Source organism: Channa argus, chromosome 11 (genome assembly GCF_033026475.1).
Source record: "Channa argus isolate prfri chromosome 11, Channa argus male v1.0, whole genome shotgun sequence".
NCBI classification, from domain to species: domain Eukaryota; kingdom Metazoa; phylum Chordata; class Actinopteri; order Anabantiformes; family Channidae; genus Channa; species Channa argus.
This window is the reverse complement of record NC_090207.1, coordinates 15351676-15372150: the sequence shown is the minus strand read 5'-3', so window position 1 is coordinate 15372150 and position 20475 is coordinate 15351676. Positions and strand designations below refer to the sequence as shown.

Sequence of the window (20475 nt, the reverse complement as noted above, 5' to 3'; positions counted from 1 at the left end):
TTGCGGGTGAATTTTCTGATATGTGAACCCCCTCCCACCCCCCAGAGGTGGATGCATTCTCCCATAGCCCTTGACCTCTATGCGTTTCTGCCTGATTGCCTGGTTGCTGGGGCGTGTGAGAGAAGAATGTCCCACTGGGATCTTGGTAGCTCAGATGCCAGTGTGGAAACCATGTCTATCAGTTGCTGGCAGGCCAGTCCTGGTATTTCCCATGGCCTGCTGTGTGGAGCACGCGTCCGCTATATGGCATGTCACATTAATAATGTCACAAATCACATAAAGCCCCCTTTGGCCCATTCAAGTAGTATAAATCAATATTCAAATGTTTTACTATTAATATAAAATGTCGTCAGATAAATTATGTGTATATGTATGTCGAGAAATTGCAGTAGCAACATTAAACAAAAGTGACATCAGAACAAATTGTGAAGACTTCGTGGTGTTGACGTGTGATTTCCATGACCTGATTTTTGGAACTAGTTTGAGTCCTTTAGCGGCCTCGGGTGGTTAAAAATAGTCCGGACATATCGTATTAGATAAATACGTTTATTAAAACATGTCATTTTATAAAATACAGTTACAGTAATGTGAACATAAATAAAATTTTAACCACAGAATGAACCTTGAATAATAGTAAATATTTCTTTTGGACTGTTAGACTTTAGAAATTGCAGGTGAATTTTCTGATATGTGAACCTTGCGAACTCAACACTGCGTTGTCACCATGTTTAAATTATCCCAAATACCCAGAAAGAGAGAGCTACAGAAAAAACATTACATACTTGAAATAAAAAATATAATATAAATAATATAAATGTCGATCAGGAGAACATGCAGCAGCCTTGCAGTCACCATGTCAGCCAAAATACAAACAAATAAAACTTGACCCAGTTGATTTACTATTTCAGACATTTGCAAAATGCAAGTTAAGTAATTAAAAATAAAACTGGTTCCGGTGTTTTTTTTCTTCCAAAGCAAAGCGCTAAAATAATATTAGTAAATCCATCCAGGCATCCTGTGTAGGTTCGCGGGGGGGGGGGGGGGGGGGGGGGGCTTTCACTGCTGTCATAGGAAGAGAGGCGGGGTACACGCTAGACAGCGTCGCCAGTCGATCTCAGACAGGCACAAACAGACAACTATTAACACTCACACGCATGGACAGCTCTAGAGTGGACAATTAATCTAACATGCATGTCTTTGGACTGTGGGAGGGTCGGTCGGGTAATATAAGTTAACGTTACATCACATTTTATACCCACCATAAACGTGGGTATGGATATTTAAGCCAAGTAAAATAATATATCCCCTATCTGTGCAGCACATGTATTTGTGGATTTTACTTCATTGTTTTAGGAAAAAAATAATGCTTTTAATTTGAAAGAAGGCATGTTTACTTTCCCCTGCAGCCATCATTGCGCTGCACTTGACACTGCTCTCTATAAGGTACACAGTAAAGCGTGCTTGCAGCTCCTCCTCCTCCTAGCCTGAATGAAGACAAGCTAGTCGTCCTAAGCTACTGCTAACTAAAATGCGGACCTACTGGAACGAAACAATCCACTTCTCGTAATCGGATTCATTCTGAGATCCAGCGTTACCACGAAGGCCTTTGTTATCGACCACTCTTTTAGGACGCTATTCGACAGCGGCGACGCTAGCTAACGGGTGACAAGTTGCTGACTGCTAGTTAAGTTTACGTTAGCTAGTTGCGTCGTTTGACAGCTAACGCTAACTAGCTAGTCTGATTCGTATTCGACGTCAGTTTCAAAACAAAGCCCGCAAAACTGAGAAGTTGGAACTGTACTGTCATCTCTGGAAGCGTTTGCAACAAGAAAATATACGTTGGTCGAAGTCATTTAAGATACTTTAACGCTTTTCAGCTGATGTTTTGACACTGAGTTTATGCCGACAAAGCTATTTTGCAAACATTACGGGGAAGTTAAAGAAGCTATCAGCGGGGTTGGCTCGGACTTTGTTTGCAATAATAAACTAGATAACGTTACTTAACCCAGTTTGTAGTGTTAACGTACGTCTTTTTGTCGATAAAATCGCATTCATCTTTGCTTCGAAGCTTTGATTTAAATGTCCGAAAAGAGCTCATCGTCCGGTTCGGATGAGGATGTGGACCCGGAATCTGGTCAGCCCGTGGAGCTCGGAGGGGTTTTAAGCAAGGTAATGTTAGGTGAATCGCTTATAAAGGTTCCTATTTTGTGCTACAGAAATACTTATTGTTTGGGTAACAGTTATTTTAATAAGACTATAATTCAGATCCAAGGGACCATTACTAATGGTACAGTAACAGCAAAAGTAATTCATGTCAACACGTAAATCAAACTTTGTGCCCTTTTGTGTTTACAGTGGACAAATTACATTCACGGATGGCAGGACCGATGGGTCGTGTTGAAAAACAATACTTTAAGCTACTACAAGTCGGAGGATGAACGGGAGTACGGCTGCAGGGGGTCTCTGTGCCTCAGCAAGGCTGTCATCACAGTAAGTGTTTTCTGTGGCTCTCCTGCTCTCTAATGCACAGTTAGAAGGCTGAATGAGCGTAGCACCTGCTCACAATATGGCTTTAAGAAAAAGAACCATGACATGCTTCGTTTTCTACAACAGTGTTTCTTGTGTATGGTTAGCTCTGTAGTAGGTCTCGTGGTTTTGTTAATGTATTTTCCTGTCAGTAGCATGAAGTTGAACTTCTATTCCTTCAATCCCTGCTCAACATAGAAAGGTAAACATTAACCAGTAATGAGGCTGTTATTATGATTACAGGTGGGACTGAGACCTGTATTTTAGCAGGCTTTTTATTTCTTTCGTTACCAGTCACTTGAGTGCATTGCAGTTATGGCACAGTTGTGGTTGTTTTTCACCAAGTGTTGAAAGATTTTTCCACATACTTTTAAGATTGTACCTGTATTCTCCTTATGCAGGCCTCCTGGTGGTGAGATAAGCTGAAATCCCTCCAACCTGGTTAAACATTTACTGTTCTCCCTGAGCACACCGCCACCAAGTACAGAGGCCAAACAAATGGTTTCACTGTGATTTGTGTAATAGGATTATATGATTAAAAACTGGATTAACACAACAACACTGAAAGTTTAGAGTTAGTTTAGTCTAAGCAGTTTGGTTATTTTAGTGATTATTCCTGTGTTTGTTCAGATCCGAGTGAAACTACTCAATAGTGTTTTGCAATTGTGTTTTATTACACATGCTCATTAATAATTAGAGCTGTATGACCTGCACAGCTACTTTCTACTCCCTCTCCCCTTTACCTACATCCAAAGCCAGTACTGTCTAAGGACACCATGGTATGAGGAGTCAAGAATGCAGAAACAAGCCTCTGCTTCTCTTCTTGCCTAATTTAAGTCTGTTAAACATTGTGGAGCTACAGAAACACACCAGACTGTCCCCACTGTGCTTTAATATTTGCAGGATTTGCTATAAATTATTTTATATATGCAGATATTTCTAATTATGGAAGCTTACTTTATTTTCTTGTAATCATGGAGTTGTCAAAATCTTAAATCATTCAAAGCTTTTTCTCTTAATTGGTATTTTCCAATTATAATTTTGCACTAAGCAACCTTCTGGCACAATAGTAAATATTTATATTCCCGGTGTTACGATCATAAATATTGTACAAACATGTATACACACACATTAGTTTAAAGGTGACTCGCATAAGACAACACTTGAGTTTTACAATATATATATATATACCTCTTTTGTGAACTTTCTCTTTTGTAATGTTTGACTGAAAATTACCTCTTTTTTTTTAACACTAAAGGTGCCACAGTACTAAGCAAAGTAAAAAGGCAGAGCAGCAGGGTATAGACCAGTGCTTACACAAGGGAAAAGAAAATGTTCCAGTCAGAATGAAAGCAGTAAAAACTGGATTGTAAAAAAAAAAAATAATAAAAAGTTTATGGGCTGTGTCTGATACAGCACAGTAAGATAGACTGCAGGGATGGAGCAGTGATTCCATGCAATTAATGCACTTGATGTTACCATTGCATGCACATCCTTAAAGTGAAACACTGAAGCTGAAGGGCATTTTCTTATTTTACACCTGTTTCTGGGGGTAAATATTTTCTGCGGGTTTTGGTGACTGTAGTCATAGAAGGCACTTAAAGGTCAGAGAAAACCTTTCACCTATATCAACATGCTGGTTATCCAACTTGTGAAATGCAACACCAGTGTTAAAATGTTATGACAATGTTGCATAAAGTTACACAGGCTAACAATCTGCGCTCAGAGTTGGTGTGTGCGTTGCTGTTGTCAGTGGAAGCAAATTAATCGGCACATGAGTGTCATTCAGAAAATCCAATTAGACTTGGTCAACACAGTGTATTGTCAGCTGACAGAGCAGCTACGGTGCTGCTGGAGGAGTGTCAGATCAACTTTTCCTTTTCTTTTTTTTTTCATTTATGGAACCTTTGGAAAACAAACCTTTCCTCTGCTTAGCGCAGTTTTCAAATTCCAATCTCAGAGGAAACAGGGGAATTCTTTGGTGCCCGTGTTTGGGGGCTGGTCAGTGGTTGGAGCTGGGTGGGGTGCATTGTAGAACGGGACAGTGAAATAGTTTAGAGATTTGTTCCAACAGCAGAGGTTATAATGACCTGAGTTCATAACATTGCTGCTGAAAGAGTATGTTTGTTTTTTTTGCATAGTTGTGCTGTGGTAGTTCAGCGTTGTGTCTGGAGAAAGAAGACATCAGTTTCTCATTAAAATTCCTGTTTATTGTGTGGAAGAGGCTTTTTTTTGTGAGTGATTGAATCCATGTGTGTTCACAACGTGTCATCGCTTCTCAGCTGGTGTCATAAACAGAAGACTGTATAGTAACTACGGAAAATTAGCTTTGGTATTAAAATACAGATGTCTTGTTGATAGTATTTCCTGACATGACTCATGCACTTTTTTTTCTTTGCATTTTCTTTGCAGCCTCATGAATTTGACGAGTGTCGTTTTGACATCAGTGTGAATGACAGTGTTTGGTACCTCAGAGCTGAAGATCCTGACCACAGACACCAGTGGATTGAATCAATCGAGTTGCACAAGGTGAGTTGTTTGTATTTCTCTTTTTTTCAACGTGGGTTTACTGGATCTCCTTGTTGGCTCCTTTTTTTTACTTGTTGTACAGATTTCATTGTAATAAAGTCATGACCTGTTGTGTTAGTTCCTTATGCCCTTGGGAATATGTAGTCGTTTTTGTTTGCCTTCTCACACAATGGAAAAAAATGTTTTGCTGCATTATTCACATATTTTAGTGTTCAGGTTCAGTTTTGAATTGTGGTGAACTCAATGGGATTTGTCTGTTATGTTTAGTGAGCTTGGCATAGTAGAAAAGGGTTTCAAGGACACAGCACTTTACCCTGGGAATGTGAGGAATTTAAGGAGTGAGGCGTTGAAGTGGGGATACCCCCTGTCATCAGATACCAGGCAGCTGCTCACTCTACAAGGACATCATGTTAATAATCTCAGAATAATTTGTTTAAATCAGGTTGTCTTGTCTTACTGGAGAAGTGTTGTGGTTCAGATAGTGTATCAAAGGTTGTATTTAGGTGTGTATCCTATGGGTGTCTGATTAGTCAAGGCTCAATTGTTTCATTAAAACCTTTATTTGGTTGGTAACATTTTCAATATTTGTGGCACTTGGAATTGTTTCAAATGTTACACATGACGCTATAGGCTAGAAGACCAGATGGCTTTATAAGTTGTAATCTTGTAAAGAGAAACAAAATGTATGACACATTGAAATACATAAGCTAGTGTATATATCATTCAAATCACTCCACAGAAAATTTAAAAAATGGACATTGCTTTAACGGTAACTTTGTCTGAAATCCAATTAAATATTGTGCATTATCTGAATGGATAATGAGGAATAAATGGCTAACAGCTAATGCATGTATTTTTTTCTTGCTTGTGTTTGCCACATTATTACAGTAGCTAATAGTCATAATAGGTGAGGGACCACCATGCAGTCAAAGCCCTTTAAAAATAAATAAATAAATAAATCTGCTGGTAAATTGTCATTAGCCCTGCTTCTCCACTAAAATGGTGCTGTGGTGTTGGTGATGTGTCAGTGGCATGTCAGTTTATTGTGAGTGACCACAGGTCTCTGATTTGTTAACAATGATATGAGAGTATTTCAGGGTTATGTTTTTGTAACCTCAGGAAGCTTAGTGCCGCACTGCCTGCACAGGATTTGCAGTAGTAGCACTGCTCCCAAGTGGATAGATAACCACTTGCAGTTTTCTGTTTTGTTTTTGTTTGTTTTCTTTGGTTCTGGAGTCCAATTTTGCAATATGATTTTTATTATTATTATTATTTTTGTCTGTTTTGTTTTTTTCTTATGGCCTACCCCATCTACTCAGGTTCACAACACCAAATTGTGTGGTCCACATGTTACAACAGTCACCAATTTTGGTGGGCTTGGGACTGGCACTCAATTGTGTGCTGGCTTGCACTGTTGGAATTGGAGGGACACTTTAACATTGTAACTTTTACTTGACCAGGGACACTTTAACATTTTTTATGGCCAAGGGGAGTCAGGCAAATAACTGGCAACCCTGCAGTCAATAGGCAAGCCACTGTGACTCCACTATATGTGCAATAATATATATTTCATAAATTGTTTAACAACTAAAATACAAGCTGTTTATACTGTACAGTCAGCTCCACACATATGAGTTGTACTGTATGCATCTAAAGTTATTTATTAAACTACCTATTTAATTATCATTTATCTAACTATACACATGTATCCTTTCTTCTCCCCTGCTGCTAGTCATATTTTTTGTGTTTGTTATTGCCTTGCTTTGTTCATGTTTGTTGGTTGGTAATGTGCATCTTTCTTGTTATTTTTACTGTAAGTTAAATTTTTACCAGTGTCAAATCTCTTTTATGTGCCAATATACTTGCCTTAGAAGGCTGATTGTGATTCTTTTGATTTATGAACAGAAAAGGGACTTTGGCTTTGATCAATTTCTCTTGCACTGAAAGGCTTTAGGAAATGGTCATGGCCAGTATGAACAGGAGGAAGGTGACTGCACCTGACAATTAACCTGACAATTAATTAAATAATTAAATTGTAATGATTACTTTACTGATTTAAACTTGCTTCTTATGGTTGTGGTTGGGGAAGTACATGTATATGAATAGTAATAAATGTCCACCTTTTCTGTATTTGAATATCTTTCTACTTCTATTTGTAAAACTTGGCTAACTCTGGCTAACATGACCTGAAGGATTTGAATCCTCCAAATTATGTCATCTGGAGTTTTTCAATTCAGATGATGTCATCTGAAGGGGCACTGGAGAAACAGTTCAACAAAGATACAACTTCCATAGCATTAGCAACGTAATGAAATCATCAGATCTTCTGATAATATCATGTAAAGAAGAAAAAAGGCAAAAATGAATTTATTACCACTCCCAACAGAACCAAACTGTAGGATGTAAGTTAAAAATGGGTGAGGTCACCTAGTAAGCATTCACGTGTTTTTCCATAAGTCGGGTACAAATTATGTCACAGCATTCAGCTTTTCACAGTTACCTTTTAAAGTGTTGTACAGTTTATTGTTTTGCCCTGTTTAACTGATTCTGTTTTCATCTTAGTGTCCAACAGCTATAAATGTGCTTTAACACGGACTGATCAGGTCATTATTACAAATGTAAAATGTTTCTTATGTGATGCTTTGAAAAAGCACTTACCATTAATTTGCAGAGCCATATTACAATTGGTCTGTTGTTTAGAGAAGAAAGTGATTTTTGTCCATTTCTGTTTTTATGTGTGGGTGTGATGTGCTGGAGGTGGGGAAAGTTGTGCTAAATTCAGGGGGGTTAAGTGCTGCTCTTGATGAATAATACATTTGTTTTATTGCCTGTTCTCACAGAAAAAAAAAATCAAGATCATACAGGGAAGACTATTCCATTCTGTCAGATTCACAGGGGTGGTATGAGAGGGACTAAGGAAACTCCCCTGCATTCATTTTACTTCAGCCTGAGTCTGAGCACTATTGGCCCAGGTCAGGCTTCAACAAGAGGACATCAGCAAATCAGATTAAGAAGCGGTGGAGTCACGTAGACAGAAGTAAAGCAGAAGACCAGACAAATGTTATTGCCTGCCTCCTACTCTCTGCCTCGCTGTCTCTCTCTTTCTTTCTCGCTGTCACAATGTGTGCAATAGGCTGCTTCTTTCGCCCACCCATTTGGTACTTTATTGGTTTATCACACAAACAACTCCGGACAGCCCTCGTCTCTCTCTTGCTCTAATGCATACTGTACATGCATGCACCCTTAATTTTCACCCCTCTCTCTTCCACACACACACAAACACAGAGTCACTATTTCCTGTTCAGTGATGGATGCTAGACATAAAGATGGACAAGATGAAAAGGTTTCACAGATTAGGGTGTGTGCTCTGTTGATATATCTACGCAAGACAAGCGGATTGCATGTTTGTATGTGTTTTTGAGTTTATGTGCATTTCTGCAGAGTAACTGACCTGCTTTGCTCTACCAAGGAATTCCAAGACTCTCCTTTTTTATTCAGTGTCTCTCTTCAGCTTCATCGTTTCTGCCTCTCCAATGCTTCAGAGATGACTACTTCCCCCCCCCCCTCCCCCCCCCCCTTCTTTTTTTTTTTTTTTTTTTTTTTTTTGCTGCTATCTATTATGTGGAAAGCTAAGCTGAGCCTTTATGGCTTCTCTTCTCCCCAACCTATTTTCCCTTCTGTTCCTCAGTGAGGTGTGTCCAGGGAAACACGAATACTGGATTAAAGCATCTGAATTGTCAGAACACTGGGAGTGTTGAGGCAGCATCTGGGCCATGTTGGGGCCAGCAAACCGGCGGGACTGCAGCAGTGTCCTACTCTGCTTTGGCTGTTGGAATGGCCGAATGGTGGGCTTATAGCATGCTGGCATGCTGCTTGCTCACTGTCACTCATCACTAAAGTTTATGATATGCCATTATTCAGATATAAATGATTACTCTGGATGACTTCTTTGCGCTTGTCCAAAGAGTGTAGCAATTATTTTCTTTTTGCATGCATGTCATTTTTCACTTGATTTGCATAGATGGACTAGCTTGACTAGCTTTATCATTGCTAGTCTCTATTGCTAGTCTCCACCGCATGTCAGTCCTTGTAAGTCCTCCTTTCTTTTATTATTTTTTTTAATTAAAAGGTTTTGCTGCATATTTGTTTGCTTGCCAGTGTTTTTAATAAGAGCTAATCACCTAAGAATTAAAAATACACAGTGGTTGCTATGGTGAGTTACTATACACTTATATCATTACTGTAACAAACTCGTGGGTGAAGATTCTGTTTCACATATTGTGTATGAGTGGGTATTTAGTTTGCATGGTTGTGTCATGTAGCTGACCAGATGCATAAAGTCACAGATTGGTCTTTATCGCTTCATGGCAGTGCATTGCTATGCCTCTTGGCTTCTGCCCAAACAAGCAATAGTGTAATAAATATTTCAGTACCATGAGTAATTATCTCAGGCTGAAGCAAAACAGATTCTTTGGGCTTAAGAGCTCTATAGAACAGCCTATAGTCTGTTGCACTTGTTTAATATTTATTTACTCATGAGTGTAAATGCTTAACTCTCATTCTAAGTTGTCTTGTTTTAACAGGAAAAAGATTGCACTGATGCAGAGGATGATATAGTTTAAAAGTATTTAAAATCAGTATTTATCCTATTTCCTTAAATAGTCCCTTGCATTTACAGTGTAACTATGTTAGTTTAAATTTGTGCAATATAGGATAGGAGTTGGAGTTCTACAGTTATATAAAATGACTCTGCTTTTCGTACTAAATCTTTGTTTCCTAACATTTACTTATTGGTAAAACAAACCTGTGTAATGAATAGAAAATCTATCATTATCTCAAACACTACAACTGAGCTCACTATCTGTTCACTATTCATTATAAATTCTCTGCCACCTCTTTGAGTCAGATTCAGTGGCATTTGTGTGTTTGTCACCTGACAGAAACCCCTTTGGTTTGCTTACTGTTAAGAAATATATCTTTGTGCTTGTAGTTAATATAGTTACCCTTTTTTGTATTATATGTTGCAGTAATTAAATCTAAACTATTCACTAAATCTAAACTATGCACCAAATCCAAGCAAATAAGGTTATAAAACATGCAACTAACATGTTAAGGTCTTTCAGACTTTACCCTGTAACACCTTTTTAAACATTAGCTTTGTACCAGTATGAGTTTACATGTTGGGCTCTAATACGTGTGTGGAAATTTCCCGTTTTGCTCTATTGTACCGGATAGCAGTTAACAGGTGTATGTGGGACAAGTGTATTTTGCTTTGGTGGGGTTGTCTGGGTGTGCATAAACATACAATACAATTGTCACTTTTACTGAGTAAGCAGTCACAGGCATCGCCCAGTCTTAAGTTGGCAGTTTAGAGGAACAAATGCTGTCACTGCCACTCCCTAATGGTCATAGGTCTGTTTTATAATGCCATGTTAGACAGTACAGTGTATGTTCAGTCTTGCACAGTATTTTTCTTCAGTAAGTTGAAATCAAACTTCGATGTGTTCACTTTGGAATAGTGTGTAATTGATGTTGTAGTGTCAGGTCCACTGGCTGGTTAATAGGCTGTTATGCATGTGTCTGTCTAGGCTGAGTCCCTCTCAACAGACTGTGCAGGTTTACATGCTGCTCTGATCCAGCTCAGTATTACTCAGTTGTGCTAACTGCTAGGGTTGAGCTTCCTCTTGTCTTTTTACAGTTGATGAGCAGTAGTCTCTTCTGTTAGTTTACAGATTGTTCAATGTATTTTATTTAATTACTGATCTGGTCGCTCCTCTTTTCTTTGTTGTTCTCCATACTTTTTTGGTTTCTTCTAACCCTTTTACCCGTCGTCTTCATCATACATGCTCTCTTTTGTCCCTTGTCTGGGTTGCAGGCCGAGTCTGGTTATGGCTCAGAAACGAGTCTGAGGCGCCATGGCTCCATGTTGTCTCTCACCTCCGCAGCAAGTGCCTTGTCTGCTACGTCAACATCCTCCTTCAAGGTAAAAACATGCTTTGAAGATGTTACAAGACATGTTAGCAGTTAATATGTGACCATGGGTCAATTATAATTATGTGTATTTGTAATAGTGCCTTGGGGGCCTGGTGGCTCAGTGGTACCACTCAGTGGGTCGGTACGCAGAAGGCCATGTGTTCAAAAAGGGAAAAAGCTGAACCTTTCATCTTTGAATACATATTATTGCCTTATCGTTGAGACAACAGATTTTTCTGACAACCATTGTTTTAATGTTACATCTTGTTGACATTTTGTTACCTGTTTCTCTGTACTCGCAGAAGGGCCACAGATTGCTTGAGAAGTTAGCCGAAATGGAAACTTTCCGTGACATCCTGTGCAGACAGGTGGACACCCTGCAGAAATACTTTGACTCCTGTGCTGATGCTGTCTCCAAAGATGAATTTCAGAGAGATAGAGGTAAGCTGTTACTTAAATATACTATTGAGAAACTTAAATTAAGATTTTGTTTCTTTAAGGTTTGTTCTGTTTTACCTAAACAATTTGATATCAGGAGCAGGAATTAGTCTTGATGTGTACTGACAAACTATTTATAGATTGTGAGCTTCTTTACTTGGCTCATTCAGTATGAGAGCTAAAGAAGGGTGGTTGGTAAGTCTCAATGGGAAATTAAATAAATCAATATCCACTTACAGAGCACCTGTGGTATGTTTTAATGTTTGAGGAAAATGCTCAAGCTTACTTTTATATTTTACTTGCTCTTTTAAGAAGGTTAAATGAACATACTTCTTTATCTTTGCTGTAAATTAGGATTTTCATCAACAGTTGTTCAATTAAGAAAAAGTAGCATAATAAATAAATAATTTTGTAATTTGCATAGGAGTTTAGACTGTTGTTTTCTTTCCAATAGAGGAGGAGGACGAAGATGATTTTCCTACTTCTACAAAATCTGATGGTGAATATTTTCACAACAACAATGGCAGCAAAGAAAAATGTGAGTTTATCTCTATAAACTTCTGATCATTCCTTGCTCATTTGACATTATTTGTAAAATCATTTATTAAACTAAGTCACATTAATGTGCAAAGTTTGAATATTTTATTAAATCATCATAAACTTGTAATATTCAGTTATAATTTTTATTTTTTTCCCCCGAGTGTTTTCCCCTGCCAGTCCCAAAGGTATCAACGGGATAGACTTTAAGGGGGAAGCCATCACATTCAAGGCAACTACAGCAGGCATTCTCTCCACCTTGTCCCACTGCATCGAACTAATGGTGAAACGAGAGGAGAGCTGGCAAAAGAGATTGGACAAGGTAAAGTCTTACACTTTATTCAATGAAACTCACTGTGCAGTGTCAGTATGCAGGTCGGAGATTGTGGAGAGAATTGTTGCTTTCTATTGTCTTTATCGTGTGTGTTTCTAGACTCTGTCCTGTTTTACCCCTGTGTACTTGCACTCGTGCTGCTCTCCAATACTACATAGGAAGTGGAAATATCTGTAATTTAGAGCTCTTTTAGGGTAATTGACAATGACAAAAGTAAAGCTAACTTGAGGTCTTAAGATCTACTTACTAACAGGCATTCTCATTTTTCATATCAACATATTTTAAATACGTTTAATATTTGGAACTGACATGGGTGACAACCAGGAGAGATCTACAGCAACCAGAGCTTTACCTGAAGTTATTTTACCTCTATATTAGTCAGTAGACTCTACAGTCCACTTGTCTCCATCTATGATCTCACCTCAAGTCTGTACTTTGTTCATGTTTTTTTTTTTCTTTCTTTCATGAAACCCTGGTTGCTGTCATATCTTGTCAGAAATTCCACTTGTCAGGTGTGTGTGCTCCTTCTAGAATCTCAGAGACTAGGAATCTGTGACAGTTGGTGGAAACAGTGCGCTGTCTTTGAAAGTCTTCAAGTGTGTTCCCAGTACTATTCTAAATGTAGCAGTGTTTGCTAGTGTCTCTCATCAGCTCAGCTGTGCAATAGATTTATGAGGGTTTTACTGTCCAGCAAGTCATGCTAGAAACATTTAGTACTCGTATCGGTACTTGATATCGGCAAGCACCCAAATGTAAGTACTTGTAATTGTACTCACTCTGGAGAAAAAAGTTTTATCAGCACAAAATGTTTTTGTGTGTCACGTTAAGGCGCCTTTAGCAGGACATTTTACATTTTAATATAAAAACAAATAAGTGTTATTTGGAGATATAGTTTCCATCCAACCACCAGTTCATATAAAGCATGAAGTACTCTAGGTATTGAGTATAAGGTAATATAACAGAAGGAGTGCTTTATCAACATTTCAAAAGTAATGAAGAACAGTTCAAGTTCTCAATTTCAAAAGTCTAGATAACTGAAAAGTCATTTATACTGGGTGTAAATGTAATAGCTATAAGAATATGTAAGTCAGACTGTAGCAATTACTCATGATGAGCTTTAATCCTTCTGTTATTTGGTCATTTTGTGTTATACAAGTTCCAATAACAATCATAAATGTATCGATTTGGCTTTATCTAGGAAGTGCTCTGTGTCAGTAATGGTATGCTTTTTACAACTCCTTTTACATTGCTCCACTCACCTGCTGTTGTCAAACCAGTTTTCTCTCTCTCACTCTTTCCCGTCTGTGTGTAAAGGCAGCACGCCCAACCCTAAAAACGACAAAAACAGGGAAGTGTTCCCAGTTACTTGACCAGTTACTACCTCAGTCATATCTACAGTGTATTTAGCTATGTGTGTGAATTTTAGCTGCCAATGTGTAGTAAAGAAATACAAATAGTTACAAAACCCATGCTGAAGGAACGAGACACGCCTGCTCAGACATGTACGCAAAGTAAATAGGAAAATGTCTGCTCAGACTTCATGGTACAGTTGGTGGAAACTTTCGCACAAGACAAGGGCAGAGCAGCTCAAATACCAGAATAAGAGATGGATACCACTACAGACCTGCAGCTTTTCCGTCACAGTAGGTCTCTGTCCTTCTAGCTTGCCTAGTCTGTCTACACACAGCTGGCAAGACGACCACCTTCTTGTGTATTATATGTCTGTGCCTTCCTTTTACACTTAAGTTTCTCTCCAATTCAAGTATTTTCTCTGTCCTTTCACTTGTTGCAGTGTGGAGTGGTTTCAGCAGAGCCAAGTCTATATAACACATTGTATTTTATTTTGTTATTCATTTTCTCTACCAAAAAGACCAATAGCTTAGGCTGGTTTGATAGGGTGTTTTTGATTTTAAGCAACAAATGGCAAATACAATAGATCACATACTGAGAGGGCCAAATGTCTTACATTTCTCATTGGATAGTGTTTTGTGTAACATACTCGAAGCATATGTGCTTCTTGCAGGTAATGAGACATTAGGTAAAACCTGTTTGAGAGTGCACTCACCTGAATGAAACGGTGAGCTTTCTTGAATGACTGACATACAGCTACCCCTCCTTAACCATTGAGTGTGTGTGTGTGTGTGTGTGTGTGTGTGTGTGTGTGTGTGTGTGTGTGTGTGTGTGTTTATAGGAGCTGGATAAGAGGAGGAGGGTTGAAGATGCCTTCAAATCTGCTGTGCATGAATTAAAGAAGAAGTCACACTATGGAGGCCCAGACTATGAGGCAAGATGATTGATTCGAGTCTCAACATGTGGATCATACTGCACTTTGGTCAGGGCTGTATTCACAGGATTCCTGTACATCTGACAACACTTGTTTGTTGTTTCCTCTTCAAAGGAGGGGCCCAACAGTCTGATTAATGATGAAGAGTTCTTTGATGCAGTGGAAGCTGAACTGGACAGACAAGACAAGATAGAGGAGCAGGTGGGATTACAATTTGTTATTCAAGTTATTCTTTTTGGACCGTGTAATTCACATTTTGAATGTATAAATCAAATGTACATTGTGTGTGTACAAGGCATAATAAATCACTGACCATTTGTCATCCATCTCTGCCTTTGGAAAGGGTTAAGGTACCTAAGCGCAGTGACAGACAACACACACCTGCACAAGAGGCATTGACTTTCTCTGTTCTCTATTGTGTGTTTTATTAATTTAATCCCTCTTACCACTTATTCTGTGTCCTTCAGTGCCAGTCAGAGAAGGTCAGAATACCTCGACTAACTCCGGTTCCTCCTGGAGACACCTACTCCACCATTGGTACACACCGATTTGCCAACAAGGTGCTCAACACATTTCTTGGATTGTCTTTTCTCCATTCCCCTTTTTCTCAGTGCTGCTTTGCGCTAAAGGCTCATTGTGATTTCTACCACTTATCTATCCTGTTTAAAGCCTAGCAAACAAACATCAAGTGTGACTTTTCTAAAAAGTCCTGCAGCTTCTGTTTTAATAACATGGTCTCATAATGTGTCCATGCTCCCCCCATTCTATTCACATGCAGAATCAGTTTGCACTTATTGCAGTTTTTTGATAACTTCCATAACATCTTCATATAAAATATCACTTGAACAGGTTGTGATTGTTTGCTTCAGTCTGCTACAGTGGAACCACTTTCTGTTTTGTTCCTTATTTCTTTCTCTTCCATTCCTCTTTCTACTGTACAGCTCCATAGCCATTCTTCTTCCCTGTCCTCCGTTGAGCTAGTCAGTGCTTCAGATGACATTCACAGATTCAGCACACAGGTACTGTATTTAGTCAACAGAGGTAGTCAGAGAGAGCATGGGTGTCTATTGGCCAGTCTCCCCAGGATTTCACAAACATTTTTGTGCTTTTAAGTTTTATGTTATAGTACAAAAACCTTTAGCAGTGTTATGTAACAAAAAGATGCATGATTTTGAAATTACTGGACTGACTGATTTGTTTTTTAGATTACATGTGTTGTCACCATACCTCTGATAGAAGTCTAACACTGCATGACTGCAGATTAATAAAACCTCTTCATTTTTCACCCCCTCCTTTTCCACAGCATGAATCCGGCATAAATCCAGTCTAATAATGTATTGTTGGGATATGAAGAAGACCCCCGACCATAATGTAGTGTGTAATATGCATTTGGTCACTGCTAAGTTGCTAAAGGAAAAAAAAAATTCAGTTTGCCTTTCACGATGTTATCAGCACCTTTTATAATATGATACCTGAACATGCACTTGAGCTTAACAACCCTAATACAGTGTATTCTTTTTTTCTCTGGACTGTGTCCTGTTTCACAGCATATCAAATGGGAAAGTAAAGACCATGAAACACTCTGAAACATACGAATTTAATGAACATGGGCCTGTCTCTTAGGTGGAGGAAATGGTGCAGAATCATATGACTTACTCTCTTCAAGATGTGGGCGGAGATGCTAACTGGCAGCTGGTAATAGAAGAAGGAGAGATGAAGGTGAGTACAGAGGAGAGACAGTGCTTATGAATAATTTCAATCGTTTGGAAGCTGTGAATATTAGGATCTTCATATTTAGAAGGTACTATAGTTGATAGATCAGAAGCAGGGAAAATCTTTGACTAGCAGAGATTTGTAGTGAACCCATTTGTCTCAAACCACACTGTGTCACAGGTGTACAGGAGGGAAGTGGAGGAGAATGGTATTGTGCTGGATCCTCTAAAAGCTACACATGCTGTGAAGGGCGTGACAGGACATGAGGTCTGTCACTACTTCTGGGACACAGCTGTGCGAATGGACTGGGAGAGTAGGTTCCCTTTTTCAGGCGTCCAAGTTATTTCAACACCATTTAACTTTCTCTCATTTAACCCCTCATAATCTGACTGAACTCTTTCTCCCACAGCCACTATAGAAAATTTCAACATTGTGGAAACCCTTTCTGATAATGCAGTAATTGTTTATCAGACACACAAGGTAAACTGAGCTCGTGGTTGTTTTAGATATTGCTGAAATGCATTGCACATATGAGTAAAATTCTACAGCTGATGTGATTGCCCAACCGTATATCTCTGGCTGCATTTCAGAGAGTGTGGCCTGCCTCTCAGAGAGACGTGCTCTACCTGTCAGCCATCAGGAAGATCCTACCAACAAATGAAAATGATCCAGACACATGGCTGGTCTGCAACTTCTCTGTGGACCATGATAAAGCCCCTGTAAGATTACTGCATTTCACCTATAATTATCTAAGTGGGTCTCTGGTGTTAAGTTAGCGCAGTTATCTGAAACGTATAAGTCTGAAAATACTACATGCTGCTTGGGCTCACTTATCTAGGCTTTGATTAAAGTTTCACCTCTTAACCTATGTCAGCCTGTCAAATAAGCTACAGTGAGATTTGTGGCAGCTTGGGGATTGTTTGCATTTATTTTTTTGTTTGACTTTCAGCCCACAAACCGCTGTGTTCGTGCCAAAATCAATGTCGCCATCATCTGCCAGACGCTGGTCAGCCCACCAGAGGGTGATAAAGAGATCAGTAGAGAAAACCTCATTTGCAAAATCACCTATGTTGCCAATGGTAAGATCAGGCTGCAATCAAAGCCTCTCAATCTTATATGTCTGACTTTATACTCCATAGAAATGCATTCAACCTACTGTATCCGATTAGCTCAAACTGTTTTGTTTTGTTTTTTTTTTATTAAGAAATATTAAATATATTTTGTGTTAGCCAAAGGAAAACATTAAAGTCCAGCTATTCAGCTGTCACATCAGTTTAAATAAATACAAATTAAATGTTTGCTTGAGTTTGCACAAACAATATGAAGTTACTTGAGTGGATGATAAGGTAGTTGGGAATAAATTAATAAAAAAGCTGCAGGTTGTTTTATTTATGCTCTGACATTCACATCTCATGCAACTCCACCCTTATGTGGATTAAGCAACAGTATGACCTAATGTATAGTTCTTCAGCTTGTTCGTTTTCAACAGAGGGACCGTAAGGGCCATATACACTAATGATGGCAAAAGTTGATTTTGTTCATTTAGGAATGGGAAGAGTCAGAAGAGATACTGTTTGCAAGATTAAGCATGCTTTTGTTATGAGCTGCTTGAAAGAGGTTTACAAGGGTTGACCTCAACTTAACATTTACACAAAGATAAATAAAATTGACAAAAACGAAACAAGTGGAGCCAGCCCATGACGCAGTTGCATCCGGGCAGCGTGTTTGAGCAGTGCATGATTCCTAACATTCATGATGCTGCGGAGTTGTTTACAACATTTCTCAGAAATCAGCCAGGAGGGTTTCTGCTATTTTGTCTTTGTCCAGTTGAGACTGACACTATCTGTGAAAGGTAGATGGTCTGTGTGCTTGTGTCTTTTTAATATCTGCCAAGACTTGCACAGCTTCCTCTCTACCTCTGACTTCCTGAATGTGAGAAGATTGTAACATGATGCAGTGCTGAAGAAGGAATCTTTCAATCTATGTCAATTTGTTTAGAGAAACTAAAGCAGATCATGGGAGGGAAAAAGTGTGGGGGAGGGGAATCATACTCTGTTCACACTAGAGGGCAGCCGAGACTGCATTCTGTGGACTGAATCTGTACACTGTGGGTTTATGATAATTAGTTTTATCTGAGTTAGTATGTAGACACCTCCTGATGACTTTTCTCTGTGTGGCTGCAGTAAACCCAGGCGGCTGGGCTCCAGCCTCAGTCCTTAGAGCTGTGGCCAAGAGAGAGTATCCCAAGTTCCTGAAACGCTTCACCTCCTATGTCCAGGAGAAAACTGCTGGGAAAACCATCCTCTTCTGAACACAAAAAGGTAACCAAACATCAAAACATATCTTACATTTGACCTGAGAAAGCAACTAATTACAGCCAGTCCATCAACTGAGTGTTATCATTCTTTCATTTCCGGCCTATTGACTTTAAAAATGTCATCCTTATTTCAGATCTGTAGTGAGCAGAGGTTGCCCAGAGAACTGACAGTGTTGTTCAGCATTGAACAGACTCTAGACTCCATGACCCCATTTTTTTTTTTTTTTTTGGTAATTTAGGATGTGTTATCAAACCAATGTGTGTGGGACACCTGATCATCCAAGATGTCTCACAGGAAAACAAGAGTTTTAGAGCTTTATCGGATTGGTGGTTGTCTGCCAAGCCACGTTATAATAACTTAACACCATCTTTTGGTCATGGGTAAATATGTATGTAAATTCAAGCGTTTCCAATTTACAATTATGTGCTTCTTTTTTAGTAAATAGTTTTGTACATTTCTTATGATTACATACTTCTACATACTTGACTTTTTGGGTTTGCTTTATTAACTAATATTACAGCTACTTGTTTTGTTGCTGCTAAAGAAAGTACCATGAGAGAAGACAATAGATATATTGACAGGAAATTAGAATTGTGGTACAGAGTCTCCTCTCTCTGGCTTCTCAGATCCCTCTTGTGATGACTCTCTTTGCAGTTTGATGGAGGGTCAGAGCCTAAAGCTTTGAAATCTTTGCATTTCTAGATTGTTATAAAGCAGCTTTCAGAGAGCACTGTTGACACAAGGTATTGTACAGATTTAAACCAGACTAAAGTTTCAGTTAGTTTACGTGTATGTGCAAAATGTGAACTGACTGTTAAATGCTTGAATTTCATAGCTCGAATGGGAAAAGAAAATCTGAAGCAGGACATAAAGAACAAGTCTAATTAACTCATGTCGGACAATGTTTTTGACACAGTTAAACAGATATAGAATCTTTGATGTGGTTGACTGTTGTTAGTAGATGCTAAGCTCAGGTCGATTGTCCATGTGTATCTGTCTTTAACCTTAATTTCTCCCATTTTTTCTGACAGATGCATGTATGTACATGTGACCAGGCATGGCGTCTGATATTAAGATTGCTCTCTTTGTTTGAGAGATGTGTGGATACATTTCATTGTCCCTAGTTTGTTTTCACTATAATCTGCCCCTTATGAGGCAGACTTTTGTCCATTATGAGTGTCGTGGGTTTAGTAAATTAGTCTTGCTGCTATTGTGCAGACTAATAACGTTAATCTATAGTACTTTGTCATGTTCACCCTATACCCCCAGTCACTCTTAACATTACATTTCATATGCCACACTACAGTGCAGTGGTCCCCTGCCCTTTGGCTAAAATACTACCCTCAGAATGCTTTAGACACAGAATGAACCTGAAACATCCCATCTCTCACTGAAGAAAAAGCTTAGATTAAAGGTCAGCATTTCATATCATCTTACCTCAAGAGTTACATATGTACTCTGTTCAATGCAATGAAAAAGTTGGGGATTTTCTAAAGACCATGTTACCATCATATTTTCAGTCTGAGAGGTCGGGGGTTAGAAAGGATCTGGACAATTGTTTTGCTTATGACTACAAGAATGCATTTAGTGTTTTTAATTGATATTTTGTCATTCAATCTAAACAGTTTGTATATTTCTAAGTTGTACATCTGAAGTGTTATTGTTTGCACTAAATGTAATGCAATTTGACAATGTTCTGTAAATTAAAATTGTTATAAAAACAAAATTGAGTAAGTGTTCTGCTGGTGGCCTACTGTGAAAAAAGGGACTGATTTAGAAATACACAGCAGTCATAATTGGCTGAATTTGCTAATTGAAGTTGG

The 20475-nt window shown here is 38.7% G+C and overlaps 1 protein-coding gene across 5 annotated transcripts; it reads left to right on the top strand.

The window, feature by feature from the left end:
• The first annotated feature begins 1438 nt into the window (after positions 1–1438).
• LOC137136676 (ceramide transfer protein-like) lies at positions 1439–20378 on the top strand. Of its 5 annotated transcripts, none has more exons than XM_067522296.1 (18): positions 1439–2169; positions 2356–2490; positions 4939–5055; positions 10931–11038; positions 11331–11469; positions 11921–12004; positions 12168–12325; positions 14529–14621; positions 14736–14822; positions 15089–15181; positions 15563–15640; positions 16245–16340; positions 16515–16647; positions 16744–16814; positions 16925–17053; positions 17284–17413; positions 18518–18655; positions 19684–20378. In XM_067522296.1, exons 1-17 carry the CDS (start codon positions 2080–2082, stop codon positions 18643–18645), a joined length of 1869 nt encoding a protein of 622 aa, XP_067378397.1. In that variant the 5' UTR covers positions 1439–2079; the 3' UTR covers positions 18646–18655; positions 19684–20378. The 5 variants fall into 5 exon arrangements, with proteins under 5 accessions (XP_067378397.1, XP_067378396.1, XP_067378398.1 ...); XM_067522295.1 differs by having other exon boundaries at positions 1441–2169; positions 18786–20378; XM_067522297.1 differs by lacking the exon at positions 15563–15640 and having other exon boundaries at positions 1441–2169; positions 18786–20378.
• Positions 20379–20475: the final 97 nt, after the last annotated feature.